This window comes from Colletotrichum lupini, chromosome 7 (assembly GCF_023278565.1).
Source record: "Colletotrichum lupini chromosome 7, complete sequence".
Lineage (NCBI taxonomy): Eukaryota > Fungi > Ascomycota > Sordariomycetes > Glomerellales > Glomerellaceae > Colletotrichum > Colletotrichum lupini.
The window spans coordinates 1,605,707-1,623,055 of record NC_064680.1 but is presented as its reverse complement, the minus strand read 5'-3'; the positions used below and the strand labels follow the sequence as shown (position 1 = coordinate 1,623,055).

Here is a 17,349-nt window from a genome sequence, read left to right as displayed (position 1 = left end):
GGACCATGGGTGTCTCCGACCTCGCTAGCACGCCATTCCATTAGCCAGAGTTATCCTCGGCCTTGGATAAGCGGACGGAAGGGGGGGCCAGACGGTGAAGAAGTGGAGTTCCACACCGGCGCGGGCATACCACGGTACTACGGCAGCCCCCACCGCACAACCCTTCCCCGCTTCCGGGCCGGCCAATCCTTATCCCCGATAGGCTCGCAGGGTGCACTTTCTGCTCCAGTTCCATTGCTGCAGGCGGCTTGCATGGATTCCATTTCGCCATCCGAGCTCCAGAAGTGCTAAGACGGATGCAGCTCCACCCAGCTACAAATAATCTTTACCTGCACTACTATTCGCAGTCGTTCGCCCGCGTACGCAGTACAGCTCCTCCAACGAAGCCACCATCCCCTCCTCTCGACTTCTACAGAGCTCCGAACCCGGATGGCTCGAAGCCTATCCCCTCTTCAACTTCTGATCAATCGAAGAAGCTCGTACCGCAATCTGTACCGCATTCCTGACACACCTCGTCCATCAACACCACCGCCGAGTCGAACATAGGCGCAATGGCGCATATCAGAGCTCGAGCTCCCCAGGCAGCTCTGCAAAGCCTCAGGACCGCAAGCCCGGCCCCGCGCCGGCGATGCGTCGCTCTCGCCAATGGTGCTACCGCACGGCATATGTCGAGTGAGCGCGGCACGCCGAGCAACACTGAGGAGAAGCAGAAGGGCCGGACATTTCAGGGTCAGGTCGTCGGCAGCATCACCCAGCGTCTGGCGCGCGAGAAGGCGGAGCGGGAGAGGTTCGCTGCCGAGCGAGAGAAGACGGGGAATAGCAGGAATCTGGCGTACACTTTCGGTAAGTCCTGATGTTCCGGGGCGGCGAGACGTTGCAACAAGACTTGTCACAGCAGCTAATGCGCCGTTGCGTGCTGGCAGTGCTACTCACCACGATGGGAGTGTCGTACTACCTAGGCACCCTCGTGCCCCCGAGCCCCAGCGAAGAATCGACCCTGCCGCTAGCCAAGACGATCGCGCCGGTCCACAAGCTCAACAAGGAGAACCTCGAGGCCGCCTGGGCCGACTTCGTCGGCATCGTCGGCAAGGAGCACGTCAGCACCACAAAGGTCGACCTCGAACACCACGCCAACTCGGAGTGGTCCTCGCACTCGGCCAAGCCCGACGAGCGGCCGTTCTGCGTCGTCTTCCCCAGCACCACCGAGGAGGTCTCGGAGATCATGAAGATCTGCCACCAGCGGCGCATCCCCGTCGTCGGCTACAGCGGCGGAACCAGCCTCGAGGGCCACTTCACGCCCACGCGCGGCGGCATCTCGATCGATTTCGGGCGCATGAACAAGGTCCTCAAGCTGCACCAGGAGGACCTCGACGTCGTGGTGCAGCCCGCCGTCGGGTGGGAGTCGCTCAACGACCAGCTGGCGCAGACGGGCCTGTTCTTCCCGCCGGACCCGGGCCCGGGCGCCATGATTGGCGGCATGATTGGCACCGGATGCAGCGGCACCAACGCCTACCGCTACGGCACCATGCGCGAGTGGGTGCTGAGCCTGACGGTCGTGCTGGCCGACGGCACCATCATCAAGACGCGGCAGCGCCCGCGCAAGAGCTCCGCCGGCTACGACCTCACCAAGCTCTTCATCGGGTCCGAGGGCACCCTGGGCCTCGTGACGGAGGCCACCCTGAAAGTTACGACGAAGCCCGCGTCCACCTCGGTCGCCGTCTCGGCCTTCCCCACGATCCGCGACGCGGCCAACTGCGTCGCCAAGGTCGTCGCCGCCGGCATCCCGGTCGCGGCGGTGGAGATCCTGGACGACCTGCAGATGCAGTGCATCAACAAGGCCGGCATGACGAGCAAGGCGTGGGCCGAGGCGCCGACGCTGTTTTTCAAGTTCGCCGGCACGGAGACGGGCGTCAAGGAGCAGGTGGCGCTGGTGAAGCAGCTCGCGAGCAAGACGGGCAGCAAGACGTTTGATTTCGCCAAGAACGAGGAGGAGCAGCAGGAGCTGTGGAGCGCGAGGAAGGAGGCGCTGTGGAGCACGATGGCGGTCCGGCGCGAGGGGGATCACGTCTGGACTGGGGACGTTGCGGTGCCGACGAGCCGGTTGCCTGACATTATTGAGGAGACCAAGGAGGCCATGGCCAAGAGTGGGCTTTTTGGCACCATTGTTGGGCATGTTGGGGATGGAAACTTCCACAGTGAGTTCCTTTTTTTTTTGGTCATGCGTGGGGGACGCGAATGTTTTGAAGGAGAGAGTGCTAACTTTTGATGTCAGCCATTCTGCTTTACAATGACCAGGAGCGCAAGAGGGCCGAACACCTGGTTCATAACATGGTCAAGAGAGCTGTCGAGATGGAGGGCACCGTCACGGTATGTTGTCGTCAGACCTTTGGCTAGCCCGTTGAAGTATCCGAGATTCGCTAACATGGCTGATAGGGTGAGCATGGCGTCGGACTCGTCAAGAGAGATTACCTCCCGCACGAGCTGGGCGAATCTACCGTCGATACCATGAGACAGGCGAGTTCCCCCCTTCGGTGCTTATGATTGCCTGGGAACTGAAGTGCTAACATGATGCTTCGTCACAGATCAAGAAGGCTCTTGACCCCCTCTGCCTGCTCAACTGCGATAAGATCGTCAGAGTACAGCCGCCCAAGGCTGGCGAGGTGAGCCAGTGGTAAAAAGCGGCGGCGAGGTCGAGGAACCTATGGGTTCTTGATTCCGGGCTCTGGTGTAAGATGATTAGGGGGACAGAGAGGAAGCAGAACCTAGATGGCATTATTAAACTCTTGTATATATATACATCTCCCTGATGCGTCCGGTATTCACCTAACTAGCTAGGGCCGGCGCACAATTGACAAGCACTTTTTCCAGAATTGGAATGGGTATTGTTCGTCCCCAGACTTTTGGTGGGTGGTTTGGCCAAACGATTGTGATCCGTGTTTCGCGGGTGCTGCAAGGCGTATTCACAACAACAGGACGAAATGAAAAGAACATGACTTCAATGTCGCAAAGAAAACCAAAATGGCGTTCGCTCAATGCTTTCTAGAGGCATTTTTGTCTTGGAGATTGTCAAAAAAGCGAAAAATGAAAGGGACGAGACTCGAACTCGCGCGGGTTGCCCCACCAGGAAACAGATGTTAAGCTGACCTTAACCTGGCGCCATAACCAACTCGGCCACCCTTCCGTGATGATTGATGACGGTGGAGGCACAAAGCACTCCCATAATGGCCAAAGCCAATCTTTTTTCTTCGACGTCTTCGCCTTCGTCTGGGTCTTTCGTCTTCGTTGATTGTTTCGTGTTCCTCTTTATCTTTCTACCGATTCCTAGCTATTGGAGTGTATAGTTGCTTCCTTTATTTCATTTTACGATGTCTTTCCTGGCGAGCTAAGGGCCGGTGTATGTGTATGCGCATTGCTCGAAATGGTTTCGACTTTGGAAAAGGATTCGAAAGGTGCAAAATATCGAACGCAAACTCCCAGGGTATACAGCGAACGAAACTAGGATGATTTTTAATTCTAGGAATGATAGTGATTAATTACCAACATAAGAAAGAGGTGGTATTGACAATTTTTGATTCAACCACTCGGTTATCGCACCTAGGTCGTCCGATTACTCGTTACGATTGCGCGTAGGCTACCAATATGGGAGACGGAAGATAGAAGACATATCATAATGTCGACCTCGAAAGTGAAATTTCCTGATGAGGGTATATTGATTTTTTTGTTTGAGGGGGCTAGCTGTTGTTACATGTACACGTCCTTCTTTTCTATTCCTACAAACTCGCCACGACATCATCGCAACGCCCGCACAACGTCTCCTCTTTGGGCGCGATATACCGCCAGCAGCGCGGGCACTTGTGCTCGTTTGGCGGCAACACCGAGACCGTCCCCTTTGCGCCGTTGACCTCGAATACCTCGTCGTACCGCCACTCGGGCTGGTTGGGTATCCCCTTGTTGGTCTCTACCGAGGATACGACAAACATGGCTTCCAGCTCTTCTCCATACTTGGCCAGCACGCCGGCCACGGCTTGGTCCTCGGTCGTGACAACCACAGAAGACTGCAGCGATGACCCGAGGACTTTGGCCGCGCGACCCTTTTCCAGAGCGGCCTTGACGGCGCCCTGGACGGACATGAGAACAGGAACATCCTTGCGGAGGGAAGCCTCCCCGATGGCGGAGGGCGCTCTGCCGTGGACGGGTGCGTCGTAGGGGGTGTACGAGGGGTGGAGGATGCTGCTGTCGGCCTTGATGTACTCGGGACGGTGGTCCCACGCCTCTTCGACCAAGAGCGGCGTCATGGGCGACAGCATGCGGAGGAAGCCGAGGAAGATGGGCTCCAGCACGCCGCCGCCGTCGCCGCAGTAAAGTCGGTCCTTCATCGCCTCGAGGTAGAAGGCGGATAGGTCGTTGGCGACCCAGCGGTTGAGGGCGCTGAACGCTTTGTAGAACTCGTGTGCGGCGAAGGCCTTTTCGACTTCCGCCATGACGTCGCGCAGCTGGATGAGGGCGATGTGATCCAGCGTCGTCGTGGGCGCGGTCCGGGCGGACTCGTGCATCGAACCCGTCAGCATCTTGATGATTGTGCGGTACTTGACCAGCACGGTATGGACGGACTTGAGGACCGCCTGGCCGATGGCTACGTCTTTGGTGTACTCTGAGCTGGCGGCCCAGAGACGGAGGGCATCAGGACCCAGGGCCTCGTAGGTTGGGGCGGCGCCGGCTACCTTGGCCTTGCCTCTGACCTTGATCGGCGGCAGGAGGGTGCCGTCCATGATTTGACCGGGTGAAATGGTGTTTCCGATCGACTTTGACATCTTCTTGCCGGTGTGGTCAAGCGTGAAGCCGTGGGTGATGAGAGTCTTGAAAGGAGACTTGGGCTGCGCTTGGGAAGTTGCGTCGCCCTCGGCCCTTTGGGCAGCGACGTACGAAAGCAAGCTTGACTGGAACCAGCCGCGGTGCTGGTCGGATCCCTCGAGATAGATGTCGGCTTGACCCTTACTCTCTGTCCAACTGCTTCCGCTGTCGAACCAGACATCCATTGTGTCGGTACCACGTCTGTAGCTTCCTTTCAGAGACGGTGCAAACCAAGCGGGTTCATCGGCAGCATCAGAGAACCAGGCATCAATACCACGCTTCTGGATGACCGAGATGATGTGGTCGACGGATTCCTCTGTCACTACGGCGTCTCCATTGGCATCATACAAAGCGGGAATAGGAACGCCCCAGGCACGCTGGCGAGAAATGCACCACTCACTACGACCCACAACGAAGCTTTCAAGGCGGTTGCGTCCGGTTGATGGCACAAATTTGACTTCCTTTAGGGCGTTGAGAGCGTCATCTTTGATGCTACCGACATCGGCGAACCATTGGGCCGTCGACCGCATGACCACGGGCTGTTTCGTCCTCCAGTCGTAGGGGTACTTATGCTTGTACTTTGCTGCCTGGAGAACATCGTCTTCAATCAGGGCGAGAACGGCCTTGCTACCGCCCTTGAGGATCGAGGAGGCTTCGGTCAGCTTTTCTGGATCGTCTGGGAAAGCGTCACGGGTGAAATTTCCTTCGTCATCGATGGGTGCGAAGGCATCGATGCCCAGTTGCGCGCAAGCCTCGTAGTCCTCGAAACCGTGACCAGGAGCGATGTGAACGAGTCCAGTTCCAGAGTCTGCTGACACAAACTCTGCGTGGATGATTGGTTGAAGTGCAGAGTTGGCCCCTTGCAGCCTGTTCTTATACTGCAAGCCACGCAATTCGGAACCCTTGATAGACGCCACGATGACCTGAGGCTCCTGTTCGGGGAAGAGAGCCTTAACGGCCTCAAGACGGCTGACTGCAGTGAGGTATGCGCTTCCGTTGACGGCGATTATGGCATAGTCCAGTTCTTCGTGAATTGCGATGGCTTTGTTCGCCGGGAGTGTCCAGGGGGTTGTCGTCCAGATGATGGCGTAGAGCTGGCCAGTAAAGCCGTCCAAGGAGGGGCCGCCAATGACTGGGTATCGAACGTAAGCCGCCGTTGAAACATGGTTCTCGTTGTACTCCAGCTCGGCCTCCGCCAGCGCGGTTCTTGAGGATGGCGACCAGTATACGGGCTTGCTTTTGCGGTAGATGAGGCCTCGCCGTACCATCTGCTTGAACAAGCGCAACTGCCTGACCTCGAAATCGGGGTCCATTGTCGTCCATCGCGCGTCCCAGTCGGCCATGACGCCGTACGAGCGGAAGCCCTCCATCTGCTCCAGAACTGTGGTGGAAGCGAGCTGTCTCGCAGCCTTGCGGATCTCTACCGGAGTCATGCCCTTGCCGCCTGACGTGCCAACGGCCTTCATTTCGATAGGGAGGCCATGGCAATCCCAGCCGGGCCTGTAGCGTATGCGATATCCTACAAGACTGGCATTAGGCGACGACGAAGACAGCGACTCCGGGGTACTATCGGACCTTGCTGGACCTTGACTCTGTTGACCATATCCTTAAGAATCTTGTTCAAGGCGTGACCGGCGTGAAGGCCTCCATTTGCGTACGGGGGGCCATCGTGCAGAGTGAACTCGGGCCTAGAGTCATTGGATGACTGCCACTTGTAGAAGTCGTCGGCGGATCGGCGGAGGTACTCGGGACGGAACTGCGAGAGCGGGCGCGGTCTAAGACGGCCCGGGCCACGGGTCAGCTGAGGACGGAGCCGAGGGGGAGCGGCGGTGGTTGCACCAGAAGACCAGAAAGCTTACGGGAAGGTAGATTTAGGTAGCCTCAGTGTCGATGCCCATGACTTCGACATGATCGCTTTGTCAGCATCACTACGAAGGAGAGGAACAGAGAGTCGAACTGCGGTGCGGTCTTTGAGGTTCGGCCATTGGATGAGAAAGTCGAAAGCCGGAGCTTCTGGACGCGGCACCGGAGCTGGACGACGCGATTCCGAGAAATTCTAAGTGGGTCCTTGTTAATTGCCTGAGGTCACTGGCGGCAGGCGCATCCAGTGTCGTGCTGCGTGCTGCGTGCAGTCGCCGCCCCGCGGGAGCAACTGCACGGGGCACTGCTGCTGCAGGACAGGGAGAATGCTACTGGTAGTACTTGCAGCGCGCGGCTTCTCAAGTATACGTCCCTTACCCATCCGCAAAAGCACACGCTTTAAACTAGGAAAGGTACTTATGTGCAGGTGGGGCAGCTCTCATCCGACGTCACGACGTGCAGTCAGGGCAACCTTCACTCATCTACAATCCTTCCACCTTCGACATCAACTTCATCATAACCTTTCTTCTGAAAGCTCCTCAGATCACTTACTACCTCGAGTTCCCTTCGGTTTCCGCGCACCACTCGACCACGTCGTATTGAGCATAGACCTCTTCAGAAAGCCATCTCTCCACGTCTGAGCAAAATACCACCTCGAATCCAGGCTTGAGTTCATGCTGCACGAGCCTCACTGCAACTGCGTCTCATAGGAAACAGCAACGATGGCGCCTCTACGCCGATATTTGAGGATCACAAAATACTCCGTTCTCGAGTGTCGCATCTATCTCGACAATCCGGCATTGGCACAAAGCTGGCTTCTCAATCCTCGGAACCCCATCTTACCCAAGGTCATCGAGAGCGTCCGTCCATTGGTGTTACCAAAACTACGTGAAGAGAAGGAGAGAGAAAGGGCAAAGAAGAAGAGTTCTAAAAAGAAGACTATCAAGGATGTTGTTGTCCAAGGTTGGTCGTCCTGTTTCGAAGCCTCACTCACTGTCACCATCCCGCTCAACCCAACCCAACCCTCGCCGTCGTAATCAGCCCGGTCCAGACCATTTCTCGAACCGAATAAAGTTGGCTGATCATGACATCTGCCAGATGAGTTTGAGGTCTCCATGTTTTTGACCGAGACAAGTACGCGCCATTCGCTGCTCACTAAGCACAAGCACTTCCGCGACAAAGCGCCCGGGAAGTTGCAGTCAAACTCCAACAAACTGATAAACGAAACGAATGACGTACCTATTGATCTAGACATAGAGTCCGAGGCAGTCGCTGGTACGGTGCCTATTCGGCAGGAAAGTGAATCCGAGGACGACACTACCGGCCTTTCCCGCATCCCCGCTGTCGATGAAACAAGCCGGCCTCGGCGATCAAAAAGACAGCGCGGAGAACCTCGCGATGATCAAGATGCCGACTACGCGACGACCTCGGACAATGATGCTGGCGCCGAGGCTTCGGCGATTGAGATAGACTCCGACGACGATGCTCCCCGGCCGTCCAAGCGTGTCAAGAAGCAAGAGACTGGGTCCGACCTAGAGGAAGACGGCGACGACAAGAAGAAGATGGCAATGGATGTCTCCTATGAAGGTTTCGCGATCTACGGTCGTGTGCTTTGCCTCGTTGTCAAGAAGCGCCAAGGTCTAAGATTAGCATCGTCGACTGCAGCTGGGGGTGCCAAGCAGCCTGCAGGTCAAGCCAGCATGGAGAACTGGATCAGCTCTACCCAGATGCCCAACCCTGGTGCCGAGGAGGACGCACCATGAAGACTAGCCGCTAGGCAAGAATACCTTGGCCCTACAAAACTGAGTAGATCAAAGTGACTTCACATCGTGGGGGGAGCTCACTCAGCTCACCGGCATGAATAACCGATGACACAATGGCAGCTCACTTCGGACCAACTTTTGAAAATTTGACACCTCTGTCACTGTCATTTGTTGGCATGCTTCGTAAAGTTTGGCCACCTTCGACCGATAATCACGCTATTATCCACCCGTCGTTTCGTGTGTCTAGACTAGCCAAGTCTCTTTGCAATAGATGCGCAACGTTAATGGGACACTCTCACCGCAAACTCATCGAGATCTGGGGTACGAAGCAAGAATACGCGGCTGTTTCGAGAAAGCCCCGCTGGGTGCCCATTACGAAAGCGACAATGGTTCAAGAAAGATTCACACTACACGTGTTGCTGGGATATTGTGCAGGCCAAGCCTTGACGCAAGCTGGGGAAAGGCAAGGTCATCCCGAGCTCCGCCTTCGGACCGGCGGAAAGTCCGCCAAACGGGCCTTGTAGGGATATGTCGGGCTCCTACACCGGACTATAGCACGCTTATAAACGCCGTCTTATTCACCGGGACAGTCCCGGATTGCCATAGCTCCAATACGGCATGGTGCCGAAGTGGCGATCCAGATGAGCCATGGGCAACAGTTGCTGTAAGCGTGCACGGTTGACGATGCTTACTTACACAGTAGGCCAGAGACAAGTGAAACGAGCTCGAAGGAAACCAAGTTGGTTGGCACGTTGGCATACGCCAGCCCAGCTGTTCGGCTTCGGGCAACAGAGAGCATACGACGTTACGATTCAGTCCCAATGTCACGCCAAGCCCGCACTAGCTTTGCAAAGTTCCCGACCTGCTGGAATCATGAACTTCTACTGCCGTTTGCGCAGATTTCGTATTCTGCCTTTACCGCCCCTCTTCTTGCCTGTCGCGGATTCCTCTTGGCGCCGTATATGCCTCTACAACTCCGACGATCGTAACGATCGTAACGAAATCGACCACGAGGTCCTCCTAGGCGGAAGGAAACCCTAGTCTAGGCTTCGAGTTTGAGGAGGCTGTATGAAGCGGTGGACGCGGAAACGAAGCTGAGTTATCGGCCGAGGCAGCCGTTCCCCGAGGAGATCAAAGGCACCGTAGCTTCCAAGCGCATGACACATGACTTTAAGCGCAGGCGACTGTGACATTCAACTCTCTCCTGGAAAGGCAGACAGGGCAAATTTCCAATCAGGAAACGCCAGCAAGGATGCTACTTGCTATTGCTTCCTAGATGCGCAACATCGATACCAAACTCGTCAAACACGCGATGGAAGGCTGATCTTACGTTCGTACCAAAATACATAGCTCGAGAAGATACATCTCGACCAAGTACCGAAAGACATCTGCCTGTGAAGCTTCAAATTCCCACCCTTGACGCTGCTTACGGTCGTAGGATAGGTACTCGGTCGAATTGCTGCTGCACACCATCATTTTCAGAGACCAAGTGGCTAAGAGTCACGATAATGACAGCCTAACCTAGTTAATTCGCCTGATCACAAATCAGTGTCGGCTTACTGACAGGCAGAGTCACGCTAGCTTCCCGTCTAACCCGCCCAGCACGGACTCGTGGTCGGACGATTTGACGAGAGACTCTGACGACATGATTGGAGATGTCGGACGGCGGAGTGGCTGCAGAGCTGTCTCTGATCCTTGCCGCTGTACAGCCGGATCGCCAACTCTTAGTAGAACGGAAGTGGCTTATACGGCAGCTCTCTCATGGACAAACATCATGGATAATGATACGCCTTGCAGCTTTCAACCTCGCTGCGCTGCACAGCATATGCGGCAACGATAAGAAGAGGGCATCTTTGCTACTTACCCCGCCTAAGCTGACGGTTTAGAATTGATTGCATTTGAATGGTGTCAGCGAGGCACAGCGAATCCTCACCGTCAAAAATGCAACCCCCCAGCCTTGAGTACACATGACCACGCACTGCCATGGGTCGACGGTAGAATGAGGGTGTGGACGATCGTTGGAGCGGTGATGGCACAACACCCGGTCTTTCGGGCCATGGGCGTAGCAGAAAACGAAGCCGAGGAAACAGTGAACTTGCGATTTAGCCTCCTCCCAAAGCGTCAACCTGCATCACCTACTGGCCGATCAACCGTTTCTCTCCCCACCAAGCCGGTTGATGTTCACTACCCTTACGGATAGGGCAGCAGAGAGTAGCGTATCCGTACAGACCCAACGTCGATGGCCCTTGTCGAGGGACCGGACGAAACTGTCCACAGAGTCCGTAAAGCGTCTGCCTTCTCTACCGTTTGAGCGGGACGTGCGGGCATTTTGACGCAAACCGAGTTCTGGGTTTGCGCGTCTCAGAGGCACCCTTGACGCAAGGGTATCATCACCCGGAGTTAGGGAACGGCAACCTTTTCGACGTTTTGCCCTCCTAAATGAAGCGAGAGCCGGTCATACAAACCTCTTTCTCCCCGGGTTACCTCTTTTTGACATGCTCGGCCGACGGACTTTCTGGGCAGCGGGGGGTTCGCGGCGGGTCGCGGAGGTGGGTCACCATGACGGCGACTACGGCGGCATCGTATGGGGTAGGGGAAAAGGCAAACCTGAGCTGAGTCCTCTGTCACCTCGTCACGGAGAATGAACCTTGGGACCTCCGTTTGTTAAAGACCTCTTCTGGTAAGTATGGCACGTTGTCCGTGACTTGTAAGTGCCCCGCGACGTTGTCCCTTGCTGCGGGCGACGATAAATTGGAATAGCTTCAAGGGGCCGTGTGAGATGTCTCGGGAAGCGAGAGACCAAGGCGAATAGTACAGTAATACAACTGAGGCCTTCTCAGAATCCGTCGCCAATTTTCCCCTTGTACCTGCAGTAGCGGTCGTTGATCTTTTTGGGACGGGAAGCTGTTCTATTGGAACTACTACGAAGCAACGGCACCAACAGCAAGACCGGCGGAGTTCAGCTGACCAGCGATGGGCTGTGTCGAGCCAACATCAATCAGGCTTCGACTGTGCGTTCTTGGCTCGCGAACTATCTGTAATTCGCACCCCGTCTCTGCTGAAAGCCTGATGAGCAAGAAGCTTGCAGCAGCCAGGCCAGGTGTGACCAACTGAGCTGCCGCCGTCGCACCGCCCATCACACCTGAGCTTGGGGGAGGTCCGGGCGTACGCAGTACACATCAGCAGCAGCCAGCGGCTCGCTCGCTCGCTCGAAGAGATCCCTGTTCGAAGGTGTCCAAGGTGTGGTGTGATCGTCAGGGGTGGGTTGTTGCCCGTCGGCCGGCCCCTTGCCAAGCACCACGTGGGAAATACGGTGAACTGAGCCAACAGAGCGGACGCCTCTGTGCTTCCCGAGCTCTTTTGGGGGCCACTTTGTCATCATTCTCGGCGGAGGGGGGGGAGAACGGTGGACGCTTTTGGGGGCTTGCGTCGCACACCTCGTGTCACTGCGGAGCGAGACGAGAGTTGAGGAGAAGAGCATGTTTCAGATGCATCTGTATGGCCTACCGTCTCTGAGTTCTCATTGGTTACACAACGAATCGAAGGCTGGAGGCAATGAGCTGTGGTCCTCTCTTGACAAGAAGGACGATGCCGAGGCTGCCGAGTAAGAGAGTTTCTGTGGCAGCGTGGCTTGGCCGTCCTCGGCCGACTACGCATACGGAAATCGTATATCGATACTAAGAGACACGTCAATCGCCTCAGAGAAAACGCCCGCGGGGCACCGAGTATACTTGGGGCTGTGTGAGGGCATTTCAAAACGGACACACGGGCTGACTGCAATTTTCTGAGATGTGAGATGAGTGCGACGGTCACTCGGTCGATGAAGCAGCCGCCCGAGACCACAGTCTGGCACGCAACAGGCAAAGGACGGGGTTGCGGGCGATCATTGATGGCGCCAGGATCTTATCAGTTACCTCAAGTCGGGCGATAATGTCACCATCGCAACAAGACTGCCACTGGAGGTGGATGGGTACGACGCGCCAGCCGCAGTAACCCCAATTCATGGTGGAATTCGTCTGCCTGCATATGCCGTGAACCGTGGCACTATTTGTTGCAGCATCCAGTATCCATACACATTATCAAGTAAATCAACACTATCGTGTTGTCTCTGACCTCGCTTCAGACCCCGCCCCCAAGGAAATATTGATGCCAGGCTTTTCCTTTGCGGTAATTGTCCGACAGCGGCGGCATTCCTGCAGGTTTCTGAACGGGGGTACACGGCATACACTTTAGAAACGCCATGTGTTGCACACAGCCTAACCGAAGATGATGGAACATGCAGCAAATGGCGGGCGGCGAGGCGTCCAACTATCTGGGTATTTTGGATCATCCGTTTTGACCGGGGAGAGCTCCAGGACCTTGATGCCGCTCGAAGCTCAAACAGCTGAGGCAGGCAGGGGAATGGGAATGCGGCGGGAGAGATGGATGTTGCTATGAAAACGCCGTCTTTACGGTTTCCTGAATGCTATAGGGCTGCTAGTCGATCAAGAGGTAGACAAAGGCTCCATGTCTCCGGGCAGAGAGACATCAGTCGCATGAAGCGCTTCAGCCACTCGAACCATCTGTGCCACTCTCTTCTCATTTTTTGATACTCATCGCCTGGAACGGACTCGTTACAGATTTTTAATGTGATAATGGTACGACTTGTCAGTTTTACGCCGCCGCCGGATGGCACAATCCAAATCAGACATCAGCTGAACAGTCTCCTTTCGATCGCGGAGGTCGCCGGTTGAAACCATAGACAACAGACGGACAGACAGGCCTCTGACCGATCATCGTGGAAATCTGTAATGTATCACAGGAACGGACCTACAAATCTTTGGAGGCATGAGAACCTTTTTCGAGGGGCGTTGAGACAATGCCAATGTTTTGCCTGCGCAACATGCAGATAGGATAATACTATGTTTCCCGCAGTGGCCCGGCGTTCGTTCATCAACCCCAAATCGCGAACTACTGGCTCTAATCAACCCAGGACAACAATAATACATCAAATAATCATCACCTTACGGTACAATTTTCGAAATTGCTTGGCTCCGTCTCAGACCGGTTGCTCGCGCCGAGTATCACCTACCGTACGCTTCTCGTCTGATATCTGAACAGTATTCGGTCATGCTCTCAGGTAAACCCCCGTCTGAGAATAGAATACGGTGGGAGTGAGTGGTGCTGGAGACTCTGGAGAAGTTCGATCGTGACACGCCTCGTCAATCTGCCTGCCCGTCATGAGGGGGTGATTTGCACCTGGTTCCCGGCATCCCCAAACGATTGCGACGCCCACCCCGTATCCAAGGTTCCGCATCTCTTGCTCCTGCAGCTCGATTGAGCGGTGTATTGCGTGTGCACGGTCGGGCGGGTGGAGAGCAGAGGAGAAGATCGTGACCATACTTGACACCAGTGACACCGTCACTTTTTTGTCACTTTCTTTTTCGAAGATCCCCTGTTCCGACGACGGCAGGCAGCTCACTGACAGAAATACGGAGCGAAGGAGTCAATGGCGTATGGCCCCAAGTAAGTCAACCGAAGTGCCGAGTTAACCTCCCAAAGTCTCCAAGTCTCCAAGCCCGGCGCCAAAACAGGGTTTTCTGATGGAATCATTTTGATCAGATGATGGGTTTCTGTGTTTTCTGCATTGGACCTCCTCTTCGGAACCAACACATGGTACAAATAGCGTCTTTTTCGATCACTTTTCCCCCTGGTTGATCATCAGTACGGTTACGCGATGCAAGGATGCAAAACAAGGATCTTCTGCAGAGAGACAGCAAATGCTGCAGGATTGCCCAATTCGGGCAACCCGCCAAACTAACCTGTATGAGAGGATGTTTCTACCGTCGCAGTGACAGCTTTCCGACGTCGCGAGATCCTGCCGTCGTGGAGGAAGAAGCAAAGCTGCAAAGAGCTACCTGGGGAATTAAACCTTGGCCCAAACTCCTGAGATACGGAGGTTCTCGGCCGAAGACGAGGAGGAGCTCTCCAAGTTTTGTTTGGCCCAACTGCAGTAGTTCTGAGTCAAACTTCAACCGGTTCCTGGTGAGAGTTCACGATGGATTGCTAGCTAAGTACCTAGGCAAGTTTCTGCTAGCTGAAGCGGCAGGCCGCAGGAAGTAGGTATCCGCCGTATTAGTTGACACTAACTTGACAGGCGCTAGAGACATTGGGGGGGAAGAAAAAGAAGTCCATCTTGTCCTCGATGATCGTGAAATATTGCCTGGATCGGGGCTTGCAGCGTGTAAGCGCCCGCGAGCACACGGACTCTTTGTTCCTGGGCCGAAGGGAAGCCTCTCCCGGTGCCTCGGTTCCTGAGCGAAACTTGATTGAGAGAGCTGGAACAGGGCAAATGGGTATTGGTTTTCCACGCGAACTAGTGGGCGCAAGCACTTTAGTGTTTAGCCCTCTTTTGCGACGAGTACACGATCCTGCCGCTGCCTGCCAGTCTGCCAGAGAAAAGACGGTGCGCGCTTCTATCTAGCATGTAGTATAGAAAAGAAGCAAACGTGCGTACGCCGGACTATGGTACTACGGGCAGTCGGGCACCCATCAGTGATCACGGAGGATGTGATTTCTTGAACGGCATCTCGACGCGACGTAGAGACACACCCCCTTTCTCCCCCCCCCACGGGCGGACGGACAAGTGACGACGCGTTCGTGGGAAGTAAAGCAAGGCACAGTATTCACCGAAAGACGGGATGCTGCAGCTCGTTCGTGTACGGGTAGTGTACACTGTCTCCAACTTTTCCTTCTGGTTGGTACCGGTCCTCTGGAACCCGTCACGGGGACACGTTCGATGCGACGCTGCATCTGCACGATGGATGCCAGGACGGAGAAACGGGATGGGGACGGTGAGGCACGGCTGGAACGGATGACTCACAAATTGGCATCTTTTCTTTTCTTTTCTTTTCTGGTCAGGTACCTTGGATCTCACACCGTTCTGGGAGTTCCGAAATTCTCATTTCACCGTATTTCCTTGATGACCAATTTCTCTCGATTTCTTGATGTTTCTTCTTCCATTGTACGAGGCGATGATACCCTGACCGGGTTCCGGCAGTCGGTACCCCGTCCGGTGTGTTGTGTGTTCCAACAATAGCGCAGAGCAAGGTACTCCATACTCTGGGTCTGCTGACTGGCAGAAGAAAGATCGACGACGTGCATTTCGTGGGGCCCGGAATGACGATGCTATTCCCACAACCGTTTTTTGTGGGGGAAAATCTGCTCAGGTGAGAATGGGAGAGAGAGAGTTCGTGTGACAGAACCAACTGGTTCCCTGCAACACTGCAGCTTACATCACGCGCATCTCGGCAAACCGAGACGAACGAACCCGAAACCCCAGCCTCGTGGATTTCCATGTGTTGGTTGGTGACAGGCTGCTGGGTACCGGAGAGGCAAGGAAAAATACGGAGAGAAATCTTAACTCCAATTTCGATGGAACTGGATGGAGGCGTTGCCAATTTACGGAATACCTTCTAGAAAATTTGCCACATGTTCCTGAATTTCCGACAGAGTTCTGGGGCGGGTTCTGACCTTGCAGAGGAAGAACGGACCCGGATTTTGGACGCAAGATCCCCTCATCCCAGTCAAAGTGGGCTTTGTTCGTGGTTCCTGGATTTTGAAGAAAAGAATTTCCCACAATATTGGAGTTTGACGAAAATTTGACAACCACAGACAAGGACAGGGGACGCGGAGTCAGGAACAGGAACAGGAACGGTACAGACTCTGAAGTAGTAGCGGTGTAAACGGGAACGGAACTGGGGCACGGTTTGTTTAGCATTCAAGACGGAGATTTCGAATTAAAACTCATTAGTGTAGATGAGAAAACGGAGACGTGGCATTTCTTCTCCTGCCCCCTGTGGCGAAGCGGCTCTTACACGTACAGAAATTACCCGCCCAAAAATATCTGCCGGTGTTGAGATGAGGACAGACACGATGTGACAGTGGTGGTCGGTGTTGGCGTCGGAGGATATCTCTGTCAGGACGCCGACGAAGTCCAAGCCCAAAAAGCGCTGCTATTATTGTTGCGTACGGAGTACGGGAGAATGTTCCACAGTTCCACCCGGTGCTTCCATCAGTCACCTGTATCCGTACTCCGTACGCGTCTCAGACCGCGCAAGCGTCCCATCAGCCCAATAGAATGGCATCTTCCGGGTTCCTGGGCCGGTCGGCGCATCAAAAAGGGCGTGGGAAGAAGGGCGCCCAAAGGAACAAGACAAGAGCGAAGAGCCAAAACAATCAGACGAGGAAAGGAGGCGCTGCGGCGTTGTGTTTCGTTTCGTCCGGTCCCCTGACGCCGCAGCGTCACAGTCGCCCAGTTCAACAATAGTAACGGGTTAAAAACTCAACAAAGCGGGAAGAGGAACAGATAACTTATTTCCAACTGCCAAGGTTCATGCAAGGGCGCCGGCCGATGCAAGAAAACGTGATGGAAGACGAGTTGGGAGAGTGTAAAGATCGCCGCAATGGGGATCGGAGAGCCGCGGGCATGTGCCAGGCACGCGGCAGATGGAGGGCGTTCGTACCGGGGCTGCGGTACGCTTGAGGGGGGGTGCCGGGGGCAAAGGTAGGGTTAATGTGATGTGTCAAGTAGTAGTTGATTCTTCTAAGTAATGTGGGCAGAAGCCCCTAATGTGGGCAGAAGCCCCTAATATAAGCAGAAGCCCCTATGTATAGTTATAGCTAGTTATTATTAGTTATAATATATAGCTTATAGCTATATAATATAATAGCCTGCCCCCTAATTAAAATTTTATAACGTCCTCGTTACTTATATTTCCTAATTATTTCTTTTAAATATAATACTATTATAATATAATACTATTATAATTATCGTAAATATATTATTTAAATATTTTATAGTAGTTATAATTATTATACTTAATAATATAATACT

General features: G+C 54.7%; 4 protein-coding genes and 1 non-coding gene across 5 annotated transcripts; 2 read left to right on the top strand and 3 right to left on the bottom strand.

Annotated features, from left to right (window-relative positions):
• Nucleotides 1-296: 296 nt before the first annotated feature.
• CLUP02_13491 (glycolate oxidase) lies at nucleotides 297-2,675 on the top strand (the record flags this gene model as incomplete). The annotated part of the gene is made up of 6 exons (XM_049292430.1): nucleotides 297-491; nucleotides 537-843; nucleotides 924-2,195; nucleotides 2,273-2,367; nucleotides 2,434-2,496; nucleotides 2,583-2,675. The coding sequence occupies 6 exons, from the start codon at nucleotides 297-299 to the stop codon at nucleotides 2,673-2,675; spliced, it is 2,025 nt and encodes a 674-aa protein (XP_049149576.1).
• Nucleotides 2,676-3,082: 407 nt separating this feature from the next.
• On the bottom strand, nucleotides 3,083-3,181 carry CLUP02_tRNA248. The gene has a single exon. It is a non-coding gene; the product is annotated as a tRNA-Leu (tRNA).
• A 589-nt stretch (nucleotides 3,182-3,770) lies between these two features.
• On the bottom strand, nucleotides 3,771-6,454 carry CLUP02_13490 (isoleucyl-tRNA synthetase; the record flags this gene model as incomplete). The annotated part of the gene is made up of 2 exons (XM_049292429.1): nucleotides 3,771-6,370; nucleotides 6,427-6,454. 2 exons carry the CDS (start codon nucleotides 6,452-6,454, stop codon nucleotides 3,771-3,773), a joined length of 2,628 nt encoding a protein of 875 aa, XP_049149575.1.
• Nucleotides 6,455-7,433: 979 nt separating this feature from the next.
• On the top strand, nucleotides 7,434-8,474 carry CLUP02_13489 (uncharacterized protein; the record flags this gene model as incomplete). Its single annotated transcript, XM_049292428.1, has 2 exons — nucleotides 7,434-7,674; nucleotides 7,810-8,474. 2 exons carry the CDS (start codon nucleotides 7,434-7,436, stop codon nucleotides 8,472-8,474), a joined length of 906 nt encoding a protein of 301 aa, XP_049149574.1.
• Nucleotides 8,475-10,409: 1,935 nt separating this feature from the next.
• CLUP02_13488 (uncharacterized protein) lies at nucleotides 10,410-16,233 on the bottom strand (the record flags this gene model as incomplete). Its single annotated transcript, XM_049292427.1, has 26 exons — nucleotides 10,410-10,568; nucleotides 10,705-10,846; nucleotides 10,959-11,081; nucleotides 11,130-11,234; nucleotides 11,290-11,341; nucleotides 11,413-11,555; nucleotides 11,615-11,920; nucleotides 12,006-12,090; nucleotides 12,153-12,211; nucleotides 12,288-12,518; nucleotides 12,548-12,677; nucleotides 12,736-12,849; nucleotides 12,972-13,083; nucleotides 13,164-13,259; nucleotides 13,519-13,566; nucleotides 13,621-13,855; nucleotides 13,936-14,111; nucleotides 14,182-14,216; nucleotides 14,276-14,461; nucleotides 14,532-14,550; nucleotides 14,622-14,894; nucleotides 14,963-15,042; nucleotides 15,098-15,318; nucleotides 15,393-15,729; nucleotides 15,784-15,893; nucleotides 15,926-16,233. 26 exons carry the CDS (start codon nucleotides 16,231-16,233, stop codon nucleotides 10,410-10,412), a joined length of 3,885 nt encoding a protein of 1,294 aa, XP_049149573.1.
• Between the last annotated feature and the right edge of the window lie 1,116 nt (nucleotides 16,234-17,349).